The sequence below is a fragment of the Anomaloglossus baeobatrachus genome, chromosome 5, assembly GCF_048569485.1.
Source record: "Anomaloglossus baeobatrachus isolate aAnoBae1 chromosome 5, aAnoBae1.hap1, whole genome shotgun sequence".
NCBI lineage: Eukaryota > Metazoa > Chordata > Amphibia > Anura > Aromobatidae > Anomaloglossus > Anomaloglossus baeobatrachus.
The window spans coordinates 22,460,327-22,484,744 of record NC_134357.1 but is presented as its reverse complement, the minus strand read 5'-3'; the positions used below and the strand labels follow the sequence as shown (position 1 = coordinate 22,484,744).

Below are 24,418 nucleotides of genomic sequence, written 5' to 3'. Positions count from 1 at the left end.
AGCCACACCTCGATGTCCTGTGGGGGAACGGCCTCATTCCAGAAGGTGACATTCACAGTAACAGTATCTGGCCTGGAAATGGGAACCAACAAAAACTTATTCCAGCCCTCAGTGTCCCTGAACTTGGGATAATGGGCCCAGAATCTGTCCAGATCACCAACGAGCTTGAAACTGACCTCATAGCCCTGCCTGTCCTGCAGATTAGAGACCGCCAGGATCTCATGTACCACAAACCCCATCTGGCGGCACAGCAGCTCCCTCACCACATATCTGCGCTGCGGCAGATCCTCCTTGGGACCTATGTACTTAAAACGCACAACATTGATACGTTTAAACGTCTGGCCAGTATACCTGGCACTAGAGGTGAAGGATGGGGCACCGCGGCTCCAGGCATTCCTGGGGGGCACCTGCCGGGTCACACTGGGCTGACTGACAGGGAGAGGATCTGCAGCAGGGGGGGCTGTCACACCTTGTGGACTAGATGGTAAAGGGGGATAGTCACATATGTCATGTACATTAACATGAGCAGCATCATTGTCAGACAGTGCAACGTCCATCACAGATCGTGAATCCCCTCCAGCCCCCGACCCCACAGGCACAGCGTCACTATGCCCAGGCTGTGCACCGGCCTCATCAGCACAATCAGTCTCACACATACTGTCCTGCTCCTGTGAGGAGCATGCTGAGACTTGTGGTGCCTCTGCTGGAGTCTGAGGCGTATGCTCCTGTTCAGACTCTACAGGCTGTCCCTGCTGCTGCAGTGGTGCTCCCTCCTGGAAGCAGAAGCGTGCAGCCTGTACCACCGGCCGTGCCTGCTGCTGGGGGGTCTCGTCCTGAACAGTCTCTGACTTTATGTGGGGGGTCCTGGTCTCCACAGCACAGTCTTGTGTATAGGAGGCAAACCGCTCCCGATTCACGTAGGTCTCCTTCAGGGGCCCCATCGCCTCCAGACAACAGTCCATGTCCTGTACCACCCCGGCCAGCTCCACACCCAGCGCATTCAGCCTCATGTCATACGCGGCATTATTATCAGGGTCACCGCTCTTCAGGTGGTAAATAAAGTCTATTTCACTTTGCAGCATTTGTTTATGTGTCTGCAACTCACCCATCTTCCTTACCAGTCCAGGTATCTCCTCTGCCAGCTGCAGCTCGGGCGCACGCCCCGTCTCCACAGCTTCAGGCTTGGCCACAGGTGCAGGGACCTTGAATACAGGCTTGTCAGAGGCCTCCACCACAGATGATTTCATGGTGGCCTTGCTGGACCCAGGCACTGGGACTTGCTTACAGCTGGCACTGGACTGCGACCTGGTGCGGCCTGAGCTCGCCATGCCGGACACCACATGCTGCTGCTGGAGATTCTCTTGCAGGGTCTGCTTCTCCAAAGATGTCCTCTGTCTGCGGGCCGGAGAGCTGAGCTGCACAGCTGACGGTGATGGAGGCTGAGCTCCTGGCTGGAGCTGTGCACTGACCGGGGGTTCTCTGCAGGAATCACAAGACTTCACACTTTGTTTCTTTTCTTCACTCACTTCTGGCTTCATTACTGCACTTGGAGTTTGTTTTCCTCCCAAAACAGGACACATGGATTCCTTACTTTCTCCTTTCTTACTGGAGCTTTGTGCAACATTCACAGGTCTCACAGCGACTCTGGGGGTGGTATTCCCAATGGAAGAGGCCTGGGAGCCGTGTCCCAGTGTAGGCCGGGAAGCCTGGGCCTTGCCTGGGGAGCTTCCCCGCCCAGGGGGGCCCCGCCCTGGGCTTGCTCCAGACATCAGGAGAACTGCTCACACACAACCTCACAGCTTGGGGGCAGTATTATAGTAGTTATATTCTTATATATGGGAGGCAGTATTATAGTAGTTATATTCTTGTACATAGGGGCAGTATTATTGTAGTTATATTCTTGTACATAGGGGCAGTATTATAGTAGTTATATTCTTGTACATAGGGGCAGTATTATAGTGGTTATATTCTTGTACATAGCAGCAGTATTATAGTGGTTATATTCTTGTACATAGGAGCAGTATTATAGTAGTTATATTCTTCTACATAGGGGGCAGTATTATAGTAGTTATATTCTTGTACATAGGGGGCAGTATTATAGTAGTTATATTCTTGTACATAGGAGCAGTATTATAGTAGTTATATTCTTGTACATAAGGGCAGTATTATAGTAGTTATATTCTTGTACATAGGGGCAGTATTATAGCAGTTATATTCTTGTACATAGGAGCAGTATTATAGTAGTTATATTCTTGTACATAGCGGCAGTATTATAGTAGTTATATTCTTGTACATAGGGGGCAGTATTATAGTAGTTATATTCTTGTACATAGGGGGCAGTATTATAGTAGTTATATTCTTGTACATAGGAGCAGTATTATAGTGGTTATATTCTTGTACATAGGAGCAGTATTATAGTGGTTATATTCTTGTACATAGGGGGCAGTATTATAGTAGTTATATTCTTGTACATAGCAGCAGTATTATAGTGGTTATATTCTTGTACATAGCAGCAGTATTATAGTGGTTATATTCTTGTACATAGGAGAAGTATTATAGTAGTTATATTCTTGTACATAGGAGCAGTATTATAGTAGTTATATTCTTGTACATAGAGGCAGTATTATAGTAGTTATATTCTTGTACATAGAGGCAGTATTATAGTAGTTATATTCTTGTACATAGGAGCAGTATTATAGTAGTTATATTCTTGTACATAGGAGCAGTATTATAGTAGTTATATTCTTGTACATAGAGGCAGTATTATAGTAGTTACATTCTTGTACATAGGAGCAGTATTATAGTAGTTATATTCTTGTACATAGGAGCAGTATTATAGTAGTTATATTCTTGTACATAGAGGCAGTATTATAGTAGTTATATTCTTGTACATAGGGGCAGTATTATAGTAGTTATATTCTTATATATGGGAGGCAGTATTATAGTAGTTATATTCTTATATATGGGAGGCAGTATTATAGTAGTTATATTGTTGTACATAGGGGCAGTATTATAGTAGTTATATTCTTGTACATAGGAGCAGTATTATAGTAGTTATATTCTTGTACAGAGGAGCAGTATTATAGTAGTTATATTCTTATACATAGGGGGCAGCATTATAGCAGTTATATTCTTGTACATAAGAGCAGTATTATAGCAGTTATATTCTTGTACATAGGAGCAGTATTATTGTAGTTATATTCTTGTACATAGGAGCAGTATTATAGTAGTTATATTCTTGTACAGAGGAGCAGTATTATAGTAGTTATATTCTTATACATAGGGGGCAGCATTATAGCAGTTATATTCTTGTACATAGGGGCAGTATTATAGTAGTTATATTCTTGTACATAAGAGCAGTGTAATGGTAGTTATATTCTTGTACATAGGGGCAGTATTATAGTAGTTATATTCTTGTACATAAGAGCAGTGTAATAGTAGTTATATTTTTGTACATAGAGGCAGTATTATAGTAGTTATATTCTTATACATAGGGGCAGTATTATAGTCGTTATATTCCTGTACATAGGGGCAGTATTATAGTAGTTATATTCTTGTACAGAGGAGCAGTGTTATAGTAGTTATATTCTTATACATAGGGGGCAGCATTATAGCAGTTATATTCTTGTACATAAGAGCAGTATTATAGCAGTTATATTCTTGTACATAGGAGCAGTATTATAGTAGTTATATTCTTGTACATAAGAGCAGTGTAATAGTAGTTATATTTTTGTACATAGAGGCAGTATTATAGTAGTTATATTCTTGTACATAGGGGCAGTATTATTGTAGTTATATTCTTGTACAGAGGAGCAGTATTATAGCAGTTATATTCTTGTACATAAGAGCAGTATTATAGTCGTTATATTCTTGTACATAGGGGCAGTATTATAGTAGTTATATTGTTGTACATAGGGGCAGTATTATAGTAGTTATATTGTTGTACATAGGGGCAGTATTATAGTAGTTATATTGTTGTACATAGGGGCAGTATTATAGTAGTTATATTCTTGTACATAGGGGCAGTATTATAGTAGTTATATTCTTCTACATAGAGGCAGTATTATAGTAGTTATATTCTTGTACATAGGGGCAGTATTATAGTAGTTATATTCTTCTACATAGAGGCAGTATTATAGTAGTTATATTCTTGTACATAGGAGGCAGTATTATAGTAGTTATATTCTTGTACATAGGGGTAGTAGTATAGTAGTTATATTCTTGTACATAGGAGCAGTATTATAGTAGTTATATTTTTGTACATAGAGGCAGTATTATAGTCGTTATATTCTTGTACATAGGAGGCAGTATTATAGTCATTATATTTTTGCACATAGAGGCAGTATTATAGTAGTTATATTCTTGTACATAGGAGCAGTATTATAGTAGTTATATTCTTGTACATAGGGGCAGTATTATAGTAGTTATATTCTTCTACATAGAGGCAGTATTATAGTAGTTATATTCTTGTACATAGGAGGCAGTATTATAGTAGTTATATTCTTGTACATAGGGGTAGTAGTATAGTAGTTATATTCTTGTACATAGGAGCAGTATTACAGTAGTTATATTTTTGTACATAGAGGCAGTATTATAGTCGTTATATTCTTGTACATAGGAGGCAGTATTATAGTCATTATATTTTTGAACATAGAGGCAGTATTATAGTAGTTATATTCTTGTACATAGGGGCAGTATTATAGTAGTTATATGCTTGTATATAGGGGCAGTATTATAGTAGTTATATTCTTATATATGGGAGGCAGTATTATAGTAGTTATATTGTTGTACATAGAGGCATTATTATAGTAGTTATATTCTTATATATGGGAGGCAGTATTATAGTAGTTATATTGTTGTACATAGGGGCAGTATTATAGTCGTTATATTCTTGTACATAGGAGGCAGTATTATAGTCGTTATATTCTTGTACATAGGAGGCAGTATTATAGTCGTTATATTCTTGTACATAGGAGGCAGTATTATAGTAATTATATTCTTGTACATAGGAGGCAGTGTTATAGTGGTTATATTCTTGTATATAGGAGGCAGTGTTATAGTAGTTATATTCTTGTTTATAGGGGCAATTTTTATTATAAAACAAACAAATACAATTATAAAAACACAAAATTGCCCGAAGAAAACACAAATCACTGCATTCTGCAGTCACATATACAAAAGCCCTAAATAATCACATTACATGCATAAAGAAATGATGAAGTCCACCGTTAGCAGAGAGAGAGGGAGAGAAAACAAAAAGAGAAAACAAAAAAAAAACACCATATCTCCTAACTGAACCTCACATTCCTCCATAATGTTGCGTTCCTCTGACTCCTTCCAATTTCTATGGCTTTTATCCACCGGAGCTCCGACATAACCTGATCGGCCGCAGCGGTGTGATCACACGGCTCATTGTGCAGTGATACCCGGGTCCTCATGTGCCAGTAGTAGTACTTGATGACACTAATTATGATATACATGGTCTCTCTGTCGATATTACTGACATTAGAGGGGACACCGTACACTATGTCAGGATACTTTAGGGTCCGCAGTCTGGGGATTTGGAGACGATTGGACACTTCCTCCCGGATCTTCCTTCCTCCCCAGCAATCACATATAAAGTGATCCATAGTCTCCTCCTGCCGACAACCAAGGGGACAGGTCCGATCAGAGACGCTCAGAAACTTCAGATTCCCCCTGACAAAGAGCCGACTATGGAGCGAAAGCCAAGCAATATCGAACAGTTTGGAAGGAAGTCGTCTCCCGTTTAGGAACCTGAGACTGTCCTGAAGGGTGGTCGTGACACAGTCCCTCAGGGCCAGTGGAGAATGGAGGAAAGTCCCACATATCCGAGCATACAGGTCTCTTCTCGTGTTGCTCTCAATGTAAGACCTCTGCAGTCCCCACTTCCTGACACACTTCAGACCATAGTCCAGATACTGGGGGAGGTAGTCACCCGTCCATATCCTCCTCTTGAGACTGCCGCCTCGCACCCAAGACTCTGCAAAAGGCAATATCCAGTACCGGATACTATTCACCCACAGGGAGCTACTGTTTGAGTCCATGTTCCCAAAATTCACCTTCAGAAACAAGGAGTCAAAGAAAACCCTTGGATTCAACATATCCAGCCCACCCTCTCTCCGCTGTAAGTACGTTACTCCCCTCTTTACTAGGTTCAGCCTATTCCCCCACAAGAGCTGGAAGAACAGGCTGAAGAGCCTCGCTAAGAAAGGCTCTGGCAAAGGGAAAATGACAGAGACATACAAAAACACGGGGACAAGGTAAGTCTTCAACATAGTGACCCTTTCTCTGTAGGTCAGCCTCCAGTTCTTCCATAGCTGAACCTTCACATTTCCGGTTTCCAATTTCTCCTCCCAATTTAGCCTGGCATTATCATCCCTCCCGAATTTAACCCCTAGGATCTTAATATGGGTGGAGGCATTGGCAAACTGCGGCAGATCAAAGCCGGGATCAGTGTCTAATGTCCACAGAGCTTGACTCTTCTCAAGGTTGACCAGAGACCCGGAGGCCTCTGAGTAGCTTCTGATGGACGCAGATAACATCTGCACCTCATGAGGATTGGAGATCACCAACGTCACATCATCCGCATAGGCAACAACATTCAGAGGCAAGCAGTGGGGGACCGACACCCCCTGAAAATCGCACTCCTGCAGTGACCTCAGAAACGGGTCCAGGGCAAAAACATACAGGAGTGGACTCAATGGGCAGCCCTGTCTCACCCCTGCCTCAACTCCAAAAGTGTCACCCTGCCAACCATTAATCAGAGGAAAGCTCACCGCCTCTCTGTACAGCGTCTTCAGCCAATTCACAAATTTTCCTGGAATACCGTACTTTGACAAAGTCGCCCACAGATAGTCATGATCAACCCTGTCAAAGGCTTTAGCCTGGTCCAGACTCACAACATATCTCCCACACCGCTGAGCTTTGCATCTCTCGAACATCTCCCGTATCGAGATGACTGCTCCAGAGATGTTCCGCCCTTTTACTGTGCCAAACTGAGAGCCTGCCAACAGTGCCGGAGACAAACAGACTAATCTAGAAAAGAGGATCTTTGCCAGAATCTTCCTGTCCACATTCAGGAGGGCAATCGGCCTCCAGTTCCTGATGTCGCTCGGCTCTTTACCTTTAGACAGCAGAATTAACGAGGAGACTCTCATGGATGGAGGCATCAGGTGAGTTTCTAGGCAATTGCTATACACATCCACAAGGATTGGAGCCAGGAGGTCTCTAAATTTCTTATAAAACTCTGCTGTAATACCATCTGGACCTGGTGCCTTCTTCAGACATAATTTATTAATAGCCTCCTTAACTTCCTCCACCGTTAATTCCGCTGTCAAAGGAGAAAAGTCCCGATCATAAGTATCAGGCACTGGAGTTGCCTCCAAGAATTGAGCCATCTTATTTCTATCCAAAACATTCCTCTGAAACAAGTCAGCATAGTAAGATCTCACCACCCCCAGGATACCCTCCCGTGAATCCTGCAATACACCCTGGGAATCAGTGAGACCTGTGACCATTTTCTTGGCCACCCTCTCCCTGCAATTCTCAAACGGATCAGGGGCCCCTAAGGACCCATAATCTCGCTCAAGAACCAGGGAGGTGTACCTACTGTACTGATACTGCCTTATCTCAGATTTCAGCCGGTTAATCCTTACTCTGTCATCCCCACCCGCCGAATACAATGACTCCCATTCTTTACGCAGTCTTAGGTACTGGCTGTACTTATTCCTCCCTTTATTAACTGACAGTCTCTGCAAGAGGGATCTGATATCCTCCTTGACGTCCTCCCACCAGTCGGTCATGTTGTCATAGAAGTCTGCCCTGTCTAGATGAAGCTCCATAAGGGAGTGGATACGACTCTGGACATAAACATCATCCAGGAGACTGGAATTAAGCCTCCACAACCCTCTACCAATGTCCGGACGGGTAGAGACCCCTAGGCACAAGCACAAAGCGAGGTGATCAGAGTAAGGGACGACCTTCTCACTCAGGGCGCCGACAGCCTCAGTAGGACTCACAAACACAAAATCTATCCTACTGCTTCTGTTGGAACAAGAATATGTGAACTTAGGCTGCCGACCTCCCCGTGTGAAAGCGTCTGTCAGCCCTGCCTGTGTTATGATGTTCTGTAGGACCTTACCATCCCTGGTCACTGTCCTGCCTGAGGAACTGTCACCTGATGACAGTATCGCATTAAAGTCCCCTGCCATCACCACTGGAAGAGAAGTGAAGAGGTAAGGCTTGACGTCATTATAAAGCTGGATCCTGTCAGTCACCGTCTGTGGCCCATAGATGTTAATAAGCCGGAGTCGCCTACCATGGATAGTGACTTCCAGAACCAGACACCTCCCCATGACCACCTCCGTCATCCTATGTACAGTCACGTCATTGGTGCTAAACAGAACAGCGACCCCAGCGTAAGGCTCCATAGCCAGTGACCAGAATGATGGACCGGACCGCCATTCCCTCTCAGCCTCCCTCATAAGCCCCAGAGATGTCAGTCGCGTCTCCTGCAGGAAGATGACATCAGTGCCCAGGTATCGTAGATGTTCATATACCGTATGTCTCGTCCTCCTCACCTTAATACTATTCACATTACTCGAGGTTATTGTTAATGAGAACCCGGCCATCACAACACAGTATAAAAGAAGCAGAGTAACAGCCATCATCATGAATCAAAGATGTTCTGTCCACCACTGGTGTCCATGTCAGTCTCTACCTGATGGTCTACAGAAATGGGCTTCCTTCCTTCTACATCCCTGTCACATTCAGCATCAATTTTCCTCAACTCGTTCTCATAGTCCTCATCATTAGACTCTGATAACACCCCATACCTGTCGGACATGACCATCACTTCAGCAGAACCCTGGACCTTCTTGCTAGCACTCTGACCAGAGTCATATTCTGCCTCAGGTTTACGAGAGGACGCATTTTTTTTCTTCCTCTTATTGTGCTTAACACTCCAGTCCTCAGATACAAAGAGTGATGCAGAAGAGGGGCCTACCTGAGGCTGCTGGACCTGAGGGACAACCTCCATGTTCCTCTTTGTACCCTGCTGCTCTGGTGTCACATAGGCGGACTCCTGGTGGGCATCTGAGTTGGTCGGTATCTCTCCTGACATTACATCCTCCTCCTGAGCCTCTGCCACCAGCTCAACTACCTCCTGAGCCTCAGCCCCTGCCATCACATCCTCATCCGGTAACTCTCTGCAGATGTTGTGCCAGGCGTCTGGACAGTCCCTGTGAGGATGGCCCATCTTACCACAGAAGTTGCACCGGATGTCCCGACAATCTGCAGCAACATGGCCAATTTCCCCACACAGGCTGCACTTCACCACAGTACAGGCATTAGCCAGATGACTCTTTCCACCACATTTGAAGCATTTTCTGGGCTGCCCGGGGTAGTAACATCTCCCCTTCTCCCTCCCAATGAAGAAGGAGTTGGGTAGGTGGGCAGTGATATTATTATATTGCCTCAGCTTCACCTGGACCTTCCACCCCATTGTCCAGATACCATCCTCATCCCTGACTTTGGTGAGATCAGAGACGAGGTCACAATGCCTCCGGAGCCACACCTCGATGTCCTGTGGGGGAACGGCCTCATTCCAGAAGGTGACATTTACAGTAACAGTATCTGGCCTGGAAATGGGGACCAACAAGAACTTATTCCAGCCCTCAGTGTCCCTGAACTTGGGGTAATGGGCCCAGAATCTGTCCAGATCACCAACGAGCTTGAAACTGACCTCATAGCCCTGCCTGTCCTGCAGATTAGAGACCGCCAGGATCTCATGTACCACAAACCCCATCTGGCGGCACAGCAGCTCTCGCACCACATATCTGCGCTGCGGCAGATCCTCCTTGGGACCTATGTACTTAAAACGCACAACATTTATACGTTTAAATGTCTGGCCGGTATACCTGGCACTAGAGGTGAAGGATGGGGCACTGCGGCTCCAGGCGTTCCTGGGGGACACCCGCTGGGTCACACTGGGCTGACTGACAGGGAGAGGATCTGCATCAGGGGGGGCTGTCACACCTTGTGGACTAGATGGTAAAGGGGGATAGTCACATATGTCATGTACATTAACATGAGCAGCATCATTGTCAGACAGTACAACGTCCATCACAGATTGTGAATCCCCTCCAGCCCCCGACCCCACAGGCACAGCGTCACTATGCCCAGGCTGTGCACCGGCCTCATCAGCACAATCAGTCTCACACATACTGTCCTGCTCCTGTGAGGAGCATGCTGAGACTTGTGGTGCCTCTGCTAGAGTCTGAGGCGTATGCTCCTGTTCAGACTCTACAGGCTGTCCCTGCTGCTGCAGTGGTGCTCCCTCCTGGAAGCAGAAGCGTGCAGCCTGTACCACCGGCCGTGCCTGCTGCTGGGGGGTCTCGTCCTGAACAGTCTCTGACTTTATGTGGGGGGTCCTGGTCTCCACAGCACAGTCTTGTGTATAGGAGGCAAACCGCTCCCGATTCACGTAGGTCTCCTTCAGGGGCCCCATCGCCTCCAGACAACAGTCCATGTCCTGTACCACCCCGGCCAGCTCCACACCCAGCGCATTCAGCCTCATGTCATACGTGGCATTGTTATCAGGGTGACTTGTCTTCAGGTGGTAAATAAAGTCTATTTCACTTTGCAGCATTTGTTTATGCGTCTGCAACTCACCCATCTTCCTTACCAGTCCAGGTATCTCCTCCGCCAGCTGCAGCTCGGGCGCACGCCCCGTCTCCACAGCTTCAGGCTTGGCCACAGGTGCAGGGACCTTGAATACAGGCTTGTCAGAGGCCTCCACCACAGATGTCTGCATGGTGGCCTTGCTGGACCCAGGCACTGGGACTTGCTTACCGCTGGCACTGGACTGCGACCTGGTGCGGCCTGAGCTCGCCATGCCGGACACCACATGCTGCAGCTGGAGATTCTCTTGCAGGGTCTGCTTCTCCCAAGATGTCCTCTGTCTGCGGGCCGGAGAGCTGAGCTGCACAGCTGACGGTGATGGAAGCTGAGCTCCTGGCTGGAGCTGTGCACTGACCGGGGGTTCTCTGCAGGAATCACAACACTGCACACTTTGTTTCTTTTCTTCACTCACTTCTGGCTTCATTACTGCACTTGGAGTCGGTTTTCCTCCCAAAACAGGACACATGGATTCCTTACTTTCTCCTTTCCTGCTGCAGCTTTGTGCTATAGTCACAGGCCTCACAGCGACTCTGGGGGTGGTATTCCCAATAGAAGAGGCCTGGGAGCCGTGTCCCAGTGTAGGCCGGGAAGCCTGGGCCTTGCCTGGGGAGCTTCCCCGCCCAGGGGGGCCCCGCCCTGGGCTTGCTCCAGACATCAGGAGAACTGCTCACACACAACCTCACAGCTTGGGGGCAGTATTATAGTAGTTATATTCTTATATATGGGAGGCAGTATTATAGTAGTTATATTATTGTACATAGGGGCAGTATTATAGTAGGTATATTCTTGTACATAGGGGCAGTATTATAGTAGTTATATTCTTGTACATAGGGGCAGTATTATAGTAGTTATATTCTTGTACATAGAGGCAGTATTATAGTAGTTATATTCTTGTACATAGGGGCAGTATTATAGTAGTTATATTCTTGTACATAGGAGCAGTATTATAGCAGTTATATTCTTGTACATAGGAGCAGTATTATAATAGTTATATTCTTGTACATAGAGGGCAGTATTATAGTAGTTATATTCTTGTACATTGGGGTAGTATTATAGTAGTTATATTCTTGTACATAGGGGTAGTAGTATAGTAGTTATATTCTTGTACATAGGAGCAGTATTATAGTAGTTGTATTTTTGTACATAGAGGCAGTATTATAGTCGTTATATTCTTTTACATAGGAGGCAGTATTATAGTCGTTATATTTTTGCACATAGAGGCAGTATTATAGTTGTTATATTCTTGTACATAGGAGGCAGTATTATAGTAGTTATATTCTTGTACATAGGAGTAGTATTATAGTAGTTATATTCTTGTATATAGGGGCAGTATTATAGTCGTTATATTTTTGTACATAGGAGGCAGTATTATAGTAGTTATATTCTTGTGCATAGGAGGCAGTATTATAGTAGTTATATTCTTGTACATAGGAGCAGTATTATAGTAGTTATATTCTTATATATGGGAGGTAGTATTATATTAGTTATATTGTTGTATATAGAGGCAGTATTATAGTAGTTATATTCTTGTACATAGGGGCAGTATTATAGTAGTTATATTCTTGTACATAGGGGGCAGTATTATAGTAGTTATATTCTTGTACATAGGGGGCAGTATTATAGTAGATATATTCTTGTACATAGGAGCAGTATTATAGTGGTTATAATCTTGTACATTGGGGGCAGTATTATAGTAGTTATATTCTTGTACATAGGAGCAGTATTATATTAGTTATATTCTTGTACATAGGAGTAGTATTATAGTAGTTATATTCTTGTACATAAGGGCAGTATTATAGTAGTTATATTCTTGTACATAGGAGCAGTATTATAGTAGTTATATTCTTGTACATAGGGAGCAGTATTATAGTAGTTATATTCTTGTACATAGGGGACAGTATTATAGTAGTTATATTCTTGTACATAGGAGCAGTATTATAGTAGTTATATTCTTGTACATAGGAGCAGTATTATAGTAGTTACATTCTTGTACATAGGAGGCAGTATTATAGTAGTTATATTCTTGTACATAGGAGGCAGTATTATAGTAGTTACATTCTTGTACATAGGAGCAGTATTATAGTAGTTATATACATGTACATAGGAGCAGTATTATAGTAGTTATTTTCTTGTACATAGGAGCAGTATTATAGTAGTTATATTCTTGTACATAGGTGCAGTATTATAGTAGTTATATTCTTGTACATAGGGGGCAGTATTATAGTAGTTATATTCTTGTACATAGGAGCAGTATTATAGTAGTTATATTCTTGTACATAGGAGCAGTATTATAGTAGTTATATTCTTGTACATAGGAGCAGTATTATAGTAGTTATATTCTTGTACATAGGAGCAGTATTATAGTAGTTATATTCTTGTACATAGGAGCAGTATTATAGTAGTTATATTCTTGTACATAGGGGGCAGTATTATAGTAGTTATATTCTTGTACATAGGGGGCAGTATTATAGTAGATATATTCTTGTACATAGGAGCAGTATTATAGTGGTTATAATCTTGTACATTGGGGGCAGTATTATAGTAGTTATATTCTTGTACATAGGAGCAGTATTATATTAGTTATATTCTTGTACATAGGAGTAGTATTATAGTAGTTATATTCTTGTACATAAGGGCAGTATTATAGTAGTTATATTCTTGTACATAGGAGCAGTATTATAGTAGTTATATTCTTGTACATAGGGAGCAGTATTATAGTAGTTATATTCTTGTACATAGGAGCAGTATTATAGTAGTTATATTCTTGTACATAGGAGCAGTATTATAGTAGTTACATTCTTGTACATAGGAGGCAGTATTATAGTAGTTATATTCTTGTACATAGGAGGCAGTATTATAGTAGTTACATTCTTGTACATAGGAGCAGTATTATAGTAGTTATATACATGTACATAGGAGCAGTATTATAGTAGTTATTTTCTTGTACATAGGAGCAGTATTATAGTAGTTATATTCTTGTACATAGGTGCAGTATTATAGTAGTTATATTCTTGTACATAGGGGGCAGTATTATAGTAGTTATATTCTTGTACATAGGAGCAGTATTATAGTAGTTATATTCTTGTACATAGGAGCAGTATTATAGTAGTTATATTCTTGTACATAGGAGCAGTATTATAGTAGTTATATTCTTGTACATAGGAGCAGTATTATAGTAGTTATATTCTTGTACATAGGAGCAGTATTATAGTAGTTATATTCTTGTACATAGGGGGCAGTATTATAGTAGTTATATTCTTGTACATAGGGGGCAGTATTATAGTAGATATATTCTTGTACATAGGAGCAGTATTATAGTGGTTATAATCTTGTACATTGGGGGCAGTATTATAGTAGTTATATTCTTGTACATAGGAGCAGTATTATATTAGTTATATTCTTGTACATAGGAGTAGTATTATAGTAGTTATATTCTTGTACATAAGGGCAGTATTATAGTAGTTATATTCTTGTACATAGGAGCAGTATTATAGTAGTTATATTCTTGTACATAGGGAGCAGTATTATAGTAGTTATATTCTTGTACATAGGGGACAGTATTATAGTAGTTATATTCTTGTACATAGGAGCAGTATTATAGTAGTTATATTCTTGTACATAGGAGCAGTATTATAGTAGTTACATTCTTGTAAACAGGGGGCAGTATTACAGTAGTTATATTTCTGTTCATAGTTGCAGTATTATAGTAGTTGCTGCACAACCTGAGAACACAGATTCGTGAACCGCTTGAGCCATAGAGGAACAGGAAAAAATGTGTTTAGGCTGAAGATAAAGTCATGCTTGCCAAGTGTGACGAGCGTGGCAAGTGTGTTCAGACCTACGGGTATCTGATGCATAACAAAAAACACAACAAACAAATAGGACACAAGGCACACGATAACAACGGAGGGCCCTGGAGCTAGTGAGAGGGGTAGATAGGACACCTTATAATCTCACCTGCAGCTGTCCCTACTCTCCTTGTCAGTCCCTATACAGTCTCTGCAATTGTCGCCGAGCAGGAACCTGAGAAGCCCTGTAGATGCCCTGGCTAGTGAGAGGCGGGTCAGGTACACTAGACCTCACCACTGCACTAATAAGACACAAGGGAAGGACAGACAAACTGGGGAAACAGTAAGGAACAAAGGATAAAGCACCAGAGAAGAATAAGTTTGTATCTTCAGCAAGGAATGCTGGGAGACACCGCTACCTAAATCTGAAGGGGCGTCGCTACAAAGCAGTTGCAGCTGAAACACTCCGATAAGAACTGCTGGATAACAAAACTGACATTAACTCATTAGGCACTGAAAGAAATGAAACCACGTTTGAATGTAGAGGGCAATATTATAATACTTAGATTTCTTTATGCAAACAGCAGTAAAAAAGCAGCAACATCTCCTATACCTACAGTGCGTTAATATAGTAATTATATACTGTGAATACGTAAAGTAGTTATATTATTGTATGTATAAAAACAGGAATGGCTACTATGTTTGTTACACTATCTATTCTTCTATTTTTTTTGTTACCTTACAGGTTGTAGGTAAAAATGGGATCATGCTCCATGGACAAATAACAATTGTAGGGGACGAAAACGACTGTAAGTGCATATAGTAAATAAGATAGGACAGGACACTGTATCCAATATGGTATGGCATTATACATAATAAAGAAGAACACTTTATGTAATTAGAGATGGCATGATACATAATACTGTATAATGCTGGATAATGTATAATATATATATATTATAAAAAATATAATAATATATATATAAAAAAATATATATATTATATTAATATATAATATATTTTATATTATTATTACTATATTAATATATATATATATATATATATATATATATATATATATATATATGTGTATATATATATAATATATAATAATATATATATATATAATAATACTGGAGAATGTACAGAATGGTGAACACAGTAAATAATATTAATGGCGCATATTTTATGTAATAAGAGACATGCATAATAAGGGAAGACACTGCCTGAAGTATAGCTAATAAGAGAAAGAACTATGGATAATAAGGTGGACACTATATGTAAAAGATGGTGCTATACATAATAAGAGAGGATGCTGTATATAAGAAAGGAAATCTTATGCTAAATATAATAAGGAATAGCCTTTAAAATAATAAGGGAGGACACTGTATTTAATAAGGTACAGCACTTAATTTAAAAAGGGACAATAAAATATATACTATGGGACAATGATATACAAAATATAGGGAGGTCACTATATGTAATAAGAGATGGCCCTCTACATAAAAAGAGAGGACGAAGAGAAACCAAGGGAAAAATTGTGAAAACATACCCTGCTGTAACTAAATAAAAGCATAGTGCATATAAACATAGGGTACTTAGTAAACACTTAGCCACATTGAGGCCTATTTTAGACCCATGGTAAGGTTTTAATATTAGAGAGTGTAGGTACTATCCCAACTGGGTACACCTTGGCGTTGGTGGGATAGCTTTATGCTTTTTTTGATCAAAAACAGTGTTTACTAAGTACCCTATGTTTATATGCACTATGCTTTTATTTAGTTACAGCAGGGTATGTTTTCACAATTTTTCCCTTGGTTTCTCTTTGTCTAATGGCCAGTGTGAACATGAGCTCACAAGCTCCATGTATACCATCTCATACTCTGGCTCATTTTTTTGTTTTTATAAAAAGAGAGGACATTGTATGAAATAAGAGCTTATACTGTTCATATAAAGGTAGGGAATTGTATGCAATAAGGGATAGGGAGAGCGCTATTTACTAAGGGGCAATAGTATGCATAATAAAAGTAGACAGTATGTAATTAGCATCGGCTCATCGGCAGCAGCTCAGAGCAGTCACGGACCGCTCCTGCTGATGATTCTGCGGCTTCACATCAACAGAGCTGCTCTTCTTCAGCATACCTTTTGTCTCTTTTAACTGTGCCCTTTGGAACTCACTCTCAGCATGTAACAAACTCCCCTTCATCCATGACTTCTTCCTTTCCAATTCCCTCAACCTCCTGGCTCTTACTGAGACCTGGATTCAGCAGTCAGACACCACCGCAGCTGCTGCTCTCTCATATGGTGGCCTACAATTTTTACACACCCCTAGACTTGACAACAGATCAGGTGGAGGTGTTGGTCTGTTGCTTTCCCCAAACTGCACTTTTCAGGTCATCCCTCCTGTTCTCTCACTTATCTTCCCTTCTTTTGAGGTCCACACTGTCAGGCTTTACAGACCCTTCTCCCTGCAAGTAGCAGTTGTGTATCGCCCTCCAGGCCCAACCAGTCAGTTCTTGGATCATTTCGCCACCTGGCTTCCACATTTCCTAGCCTGTGACCTCCCCACTCTTGTCATGGGGGACTTTAACATCCCTATTGATGATCCCATCTCCCCAGCTGCCACTCATCTTTTATCTCTAACCTCCTCTCTTGGCCTTTCACAACTAACTAACTCACTCTCCTACCCATGAAGGTGGGAATATGCTGGACCTGGTCTTCTCCCGTCTCTGCTCAGTGCATGATTTCACTAACTCCCCCCTCCCACTCTCTGACCACAACCTGCTTTCATTCTTGGTCAAGATCTGTCAACCCACTCAGGACGCCCCCATTTACCTCCCATATAGGAATGTACATGCCATTAACAACCAGGAATTTCTGAAGAAGTTGCAGTCATCACTGGCCCCAATATCCTCCCTCTCATGTCCTGACTCTGCTGTAAAACATTATAATGACACCCTACAGAGCGTCCTAGATGAAGCTGCTCCTGCTACACGCAGAGCAACTCGGCGCAGACGGCAGCAGCCCCGGCACACGTTGCAAACACGCTTTCTCCAGCGGTGCTCCAGGTGCCCTGAACGTCTGTGGAGAAAATCCAATCTAGCCGAAGATTTCATCCATTATAAGTTTATGCTCAAAACATACAATGCTGCCCTTCACCTCTCCAAGCAAGCGTACTTTAACACCCTCATCACCTCTCTAGCCAACAATCCTAAACGACTCTTTGATACTTTCCATTCCCTCCTAGGACCAAAAGTTCTGGCCCCAACCACCAACCTCAGCGCAGATGACCTGGCCAATTATTGTAAAGAAAAAATTGACCATATACGCCAGGAAATGTCCTCCCAGCCTCATAACACCACACATTGTCTGCCCTCCTACACCACATCTAGCTCACTTTCACGCTTTGATCCGGTCACAGAAGAAGAAGTCACCAGGCTCCTCGCATCTTCTCGCCCTACTACCTACACCAGTGACACTATTTCCCTCACATCTCCTTAAATCTGTCACCCCGGCTGTCACCACTCAACTAACTAAAATATTCAATCTCTCTCTCTCCTCTGGTGTCTTTCCCTCCTCCTTCAAACATGCCAGCATACACCCATTACTGAAAAAACCATCCCTGGACCAAAATTGTGCCGCTAACTACAAACCTGTCTCTAATCTCCTCTTCATCTCCAAACTCCTGGAACGTCTGGTCCACTCCCGTCTAATCCGCTATCTGTCAGATAATTCTCTCCTTGACCCTCTACAATCCGGTTTCCGCTCCTTAAATTCTACTGAAACTGCTCTTACTACAGTCTCTAATGATTTACTAACAGCTAAATCTAATGGTCACCACTCCCTGCTGATCCTCCTGGATCTCTCTGCTGCATTCGATACTGTGGATCACCAGCTCCTCCTCACTATGCTCCACTCTATCGGGCTCAAGGACACCGTTCTTTCCTGGTTCTCCTCTTACCTCTCTAACCGCTCATTCACTGGTTCCTTTGCCGGCTCCTCTTCCTCTCCTCTTGCCCTTACGGTCGGGGTTCCTCAGGGTTCAGTCCTAGGCCCCCTCCTGTTCTCTCTATACACTGCCCCTATTGGACAAACAATCAGCAGATTTGGTTTCCAGTACCATCTCTATGCTGATGACACCCAACTGTACACATCTTCTCCTGACATCCCCCTGCACTATTACAAAATACTACCGATTGTCTGTCCGCTGTCTCCAACATCATGTCCTCCCTCTATCTAAAACTGAACCTGTCAAAAACTGAACTTCTCCTGTTTCCTCCCTCTCCTAACATTCCGAAACCCAATATTACCATTTCTGTGTGTGGCTCTACCATTACGCCCCAGCAGCACGCCCGCTGTCTTGGGGTTATATTTGACTCCGATCTTTCCTTCACTCCCCACATTCGTTCACTTGGTCGTTCTTGTCACTTCCACCTCAAAAACATCTCTAGAATTCGACCTTTTCTTACCATTGACTCTGCAAATACTCTTACTGTCGCTCTCATTCATTCTCGTCTGGATTATTGTAACTCTTTACTAATTGGTCTCCCTGTTACTAAACTCTCCCCTCTCCAATCCATTCTGAATGCCGCAGCCAGGATCATTTTCCTCTGCAACCGCTTCACTGATGCCTCTGCTCTGTGCCAGTCATTGCACTGGTTGCCTATCCGTTTCAGAACCCAATATAAACTTATCACTCTCAATTACAAAGCTCTCCACGGTTCCGCACCACCCTACATCTCCTCCCTCATCTCTGTCTATCACCCCACCTGTGCCCTCCTCTCTGCTAATGACCTAAGACTGACATCCTCAACAATTCGAACCTCCCACTCCCGTCTTCAAGATTTCTCACGAGCTGCGCCTATGCTCTGGAACACACTACCAAGAGCAATCCGATTAAATCCCAACATCCACACCTTTAAGCGGGCCCTAAAAACGCATTTCTTTAGACTAGCCTATCACCTCACGGCCCTGATCTAATCTAGTCCCTTTCTGCCCTTCAAAAAATGTACTTTCAGTTCTCGTCCCCTGTACCGGTATAAATTCTCACCGACGGGTTCATACAGCTGATTTTGAATACCCTATTTAATCGATGGCTGGACCATATATAACAAGCTTTCCCCCCCCATCACCTTTTGTGTCTCCCCTATTCCCTCATAGACTGTAGCTTACAAGCCAGGCCCTCACTCCTCCTGGTATCTTAATATTGTTATTTTGTATTGTCTCATATTGTCTGTACATGTCCCCTCTGAATTGTAAAGCGCTGCGGAATATGTTGGCGCTATAGAAATAAAACTTATTATTATTATTATTCTGCCAGGCTGTTGGTTGATGGGGTGTGACTGATATTGGGGGGAAAGCTGTCAATCATCATGACTCCGGCGGTGGTGCTCCATCAACAGAGCAGAAGAGAAGCAGTTGGTCTGTTGATATGACATCAGTGGAAGTCGTAGAATTGCCGGCATGAGCGGCGTGTGACCTCTCTGAGCCGGCAGAGGTCAGCGTCGGGCACACCAGGCAGGTAGTTAGCAACCACCTGCCTATTAGTTCTTAGGTCCATAGTAAAAAAAACAACAGACCTAGACAACTCTTTCAAATATACTATATGTCATAAAATGTGGATGCATAGTCACCAGCCATGGTTACTTCCATGAGCTCCTGGCCTGCACCCTTACAGCCAACTATTGTATTTAGTAGCCCAGGATCTCACGCAATGGTCCCCAACTAATGCACAGTACTCGTTTTATTAGTAACTGATGGTTAGATGACATATCTAACGTTGACCCTCCGCTCCGTCTCCAGCCCTCTGTGGATTTATCACCGTCCCAATCACTTTCACATCGGAGTTTGGACCCGCTCCCAAAATGCTGGGCTTCCTGGTGCTGAAAGATGGAGCTGTGACTGCGGACAGACTGTTCTTCAATGTGGAAAAGTGTTTCCCAAATTGGGTGAGACCTTAGCTATGACTGCCTTTGCTTTGGGGTATAATGCATTGTCATTTTCTTTAGATCTTGGATTTTGAGGGAGTCTTTGGTTCGGCTCATGGAGCTTGAGACAAATAAGTAGCCGTATGTAGAAAATCCTTTCATCATCTAAGAAATGTCTCATGTCCTGAACCTTGAAGAATATTTTTAGGTTCTACTTTTCAAAGTCAAATCATAATATCGATGATAGGATTTAAGAATATAAAATCCAAAACAGTTAGGCTCCTTCTAAATGTAGAACATTTGGTCACTATAGGGGGTTGTCCAAGGTGTATTCCTAGGATTAGATCTGTAGAGGTCCAACACCAGCAGCAACCTCACAGATCAGTGGCTTCAAGTTACCACCGGATATTCAGAATATATGACTCCGTCTTGAGTGGTCATCATGTGCACTACTGCTCCATGATACTCACCATAACTAAAAAAACATATTATTTTGGTCCCAATGTCTTTCATCTATTATGACTCTTGGATATTTCTACCAAAGTTGAGTTTATGGATAGAGTCTTGAAACTTATTCCATGACTAGGCTTCTGACGACAAAATTCTTAGTCAAAAGTTAAAGAAAATCCTGATGGCAAATGACAATTCAAAAAGTTTTCTTTGTGTTTTTTTATGTATAAATTTGAGAGGAAGTGCTCTTCATACATTTGTAGATAGAGTTGAGATTGCCAAAATGAAAGTGAAGGAGCCTTCACTCGTTTGCTGCTCTCCTCCATCTCCAAAGTCGATCTCGTAGACTTACTTGTGGAAGGGAATCGGAGCTCTTATTTTTTGACAACCGGGTACTGAGATCCCCAACGTTCCAAACTTCTGACATGTTCTTTCAAAGTTACACCTGTAACATTCTTGGTAATATGTAAAGTCGTAAACCTTTACAACAGTCTTGAGATTTCACAACAGGTTTCTTACTCCTTTATGCTTATGGTCTCTTGGTTTGACAGGCTTCGTTGAAATTTTCCCGAAAAGTTGTCCTGCCAAAAGATAGGGTGGTCCTCACCGTATGTTCTTCAGCTGGATCTGTGTGTGCAATCCGAGCCGTGGATAAAAGCGTTCAGATCAACAATGAAGACAAGGAGCTAACTCCAGAAACGGTAAGACATAGTTGAGTAGATGGAGTCAAATGAACACTACGACTTTTAGCTCCCATCCCTCTGCTACTGGGGGGTGACCACTGTGCAGGACTCACCAAGACAAGATGGTCGGGATTGGCCCTAGAATAATGGAAAAACATGGGGGGAAACTAATATCAGGCTCCACTATCTGCACGAGAAACCTTAATTATTTACATGCAATTTTTCTGAACGCATAACCTGGCAGAGAGATTTTCATCCGTGTTATGGGTCAGATTTCCATCAGCGTTTTGGATCAGATTTTATCAGTTTTTTTAGATTATATTTTCATCCGTGTTATGGATCAGATTTTCATCACACAATCTACAGAGCGGGAGATGGGTGAACAATCCAAAGAACCTTTATTCCATGCAATCCAGAAGGTCAATAAAATAATCCACCACACAGAGGGTAGAGTAGTCCAGTAATGGGATAAATGTCCAAGTCTCTCTGGGGTGCTGCCTGTAGCTCCAGCTTCACCCACAGAGGATAAATCTTCTTTCTTGTCTCTTGTCCTTCTCAGCCTGACCCCAAGTAAGCTAAGAAGTTGGGTGGATTTCAGGCCCTCCTCCCCCAGACCTAGGGTCAGAAGTACTGCAAGGGGTGATTAACCTGCAGACAGGGCAATGTACACACAAGGCAACACTCCCAACATCTGAACATACACAAACCACCATCACAACCAGTGTTATGGATCAGATTTCCATCCATGCTATGGATCAGATTTTGATAAGTGTTTTGGGTCAGATTTTGATCAGTGTTTTAGATCAGATTTTCATCAGGATTTGCTAATTTTTTACCATTAGTGTTTTGTCAGTGATTTTTTCATATACTAACATAAATTACAAAGCTTCTCCTCCACGTGACAATATAAAAAACAGACAGTACACGGAATGCACGTGGGTGGCATCTGTGGGCTGTCCGTGAGCTTCATGGACCCATAGACTCGGAGCAAGCATGGACATGTCTCCACTTTCTTTGCAGACCACCCAGTCTGCAAAAAACATGGACATGAGAATAGCCCCATACACTATAATAGGTACTTGTTCAATCCGTGGGAAACACGGACAGAAGTTCATGAACAATGGACAAGTGAAGGTGTGGAGACACGGGGCTCAGTGGGTGCTCTCGTCCACTAAAACCCGCCGCCTTTAGAAAGACAGCGTGGCTCAGGGCTCATCCCAACTGAACGCCGGCCTCCTTAACCGTGGGCGTAACACTACTCAGACAACACAGGGTGAGGGAACCACAATAATTAGACTTTATTGGATCCCCAAACAATTAACGGCACATAACACATAACCAGCAAAACACACAAATGTAACAGGCAACAGAGTCTCACCCTTCTGCTGGCTCACCAGGGATTTAGAATATCCTTGACTCACAGGTTCCAGGGCCGCTTACTCCAGTCCAGCAGCACCCCGCTTTCGGCGGGCACCCACCGTGACTGGAATAACGCCAGATTTAGGAAGCTGTGTGAGGTCTGCAAAGTCTGTAACAGGTGACTGAACTGTCCCAACCTGAGTGTCCTCCTTAGGTAGTCCTGGTATGATGTTACAATCCTGGCAGCCGGAGTCGAAATCCCTAGGCTGTGGATATGGTCTCCAACCGGATCCGGAGTCCCTAGATTGAAGCCATAAGATATCCTGATCCTCTAGTCAGCTCCAAAGAGCTTAGACTGGATCCATCAGCATCCATCAACCTTCATCAACCCTGGTGGCTTAAATAAGTCCCTTTTATAGCCATAACCTTCCCTTAGGATACACTGTGTCCTCATCGATTGGTTGGACAAGATTGCTTCTCCCATTGGATGAATTTCAAGCTGCATGGATAATGTTCATTTAAATGATGTGCATAGAAAGACTCAGTATATCTACATGGAGTCGGCAAGTCACCGACTAGACAATGGCTACTAAGGTAATTACATTATCAATACACAACTACAATACAATGATTACTGGAAAAGTCTGGAGAGCAATAGCTAAGCAAACATGACTTAGCACACATAAGAACAATAGTCTGGCTGAATGTTAAGAAACTTTAACCCATGAGAGTCCATGTCGTCACATTCCTCCCCCTTCTTAATATTAGCCAGACATGATAGGCTTCCGATCATCCTTCTCCTCTTGTCGGGAAAGCCCATCCGCATTTCCATGGTTCTTGCCCTGTTTATGGGAGATGGAAAAATTGTAAGATTGTAATGCCAGACTCCACCTGAGCAAGCGTCCGTTGTCCCCGGCAGTGCAATTTAGCCAACTCAATGGATTGTGGTCAGTGAGGACTGTGAACTCATTGCCATAGAGGTAGGGCTGCAATTTTTTTAGGGCCCAGACTATGGCCAGGCATTCTTTTTCTATGGTTTCATAAGCCCTCTCTCGGTCCAACAGCTTCCGGGAGAGGTACGCTATCGGATGTTCCTCACCGTTGTCCCCCACTTGGCTAAGTACAGCTCCTAGTCCTGTGTCCGATGCGTCTGTTTGGACAATGAATCTGCGACGGAAGTCAGGAGCAGTCAAGACTGGGCTTTGGACTAGCCGGTCTTTCAATTGGAGGAACGCAGTTTCACATTCTGGGGTCCAGATAAGGTTACGGGCATATCTTTTGGTTGTGAGGTCAGTGAGCGGTTTTGCTATGGTACTGTAATTGGGGATAAACTTTCGATAGTAGTTTGCGGTTCCTAGAAACGCACGGACCTGTTATGCACCCACTTCCCACCCGATGTCCCAGGTATAGCACTTCGGCCATCCCCATTTGGCATTTGTCAGGTCGGATGGTGAGCTGGGCTTTGGCTACCCTCTGCAGCACCTGGGACACATGCTGAAGATGCTCTTCC

General features: G+C 43.0%; 1 protein-coding gene across 1 annotated transcript in view; it reads left to right on the top strand.

Annotated features, from left to right (window-relative positions):
* The window catches only part of LOC142312584 (alpha-2-macroglobulin-like protein 1), a 105,437-nt gene that overhangs the window by 26,931 nt on the left and 54,088 nt on the right, over nt 1–24,418 (top strand). The window contains exons 8-11 of the mRNA XM_075351573.1: nt 15,235–15,280; nt 18,671–18,691; nt 20,292–20,437; nt 21,418–21,567. Of these exons, the coding sequence (XP_075207688.1) occupies nt 15,235–15,280; nt 18,671–18,691; nt 20,292–20,437; nt 21,418–21,567 (363 nt within the window). The remainder of the gene's footprint in view (nt 1–15,234; nt 15,281–18,670; nt 18,692–20,291; nt 20,438–21,417; nt 21,568–24,418) is intronic.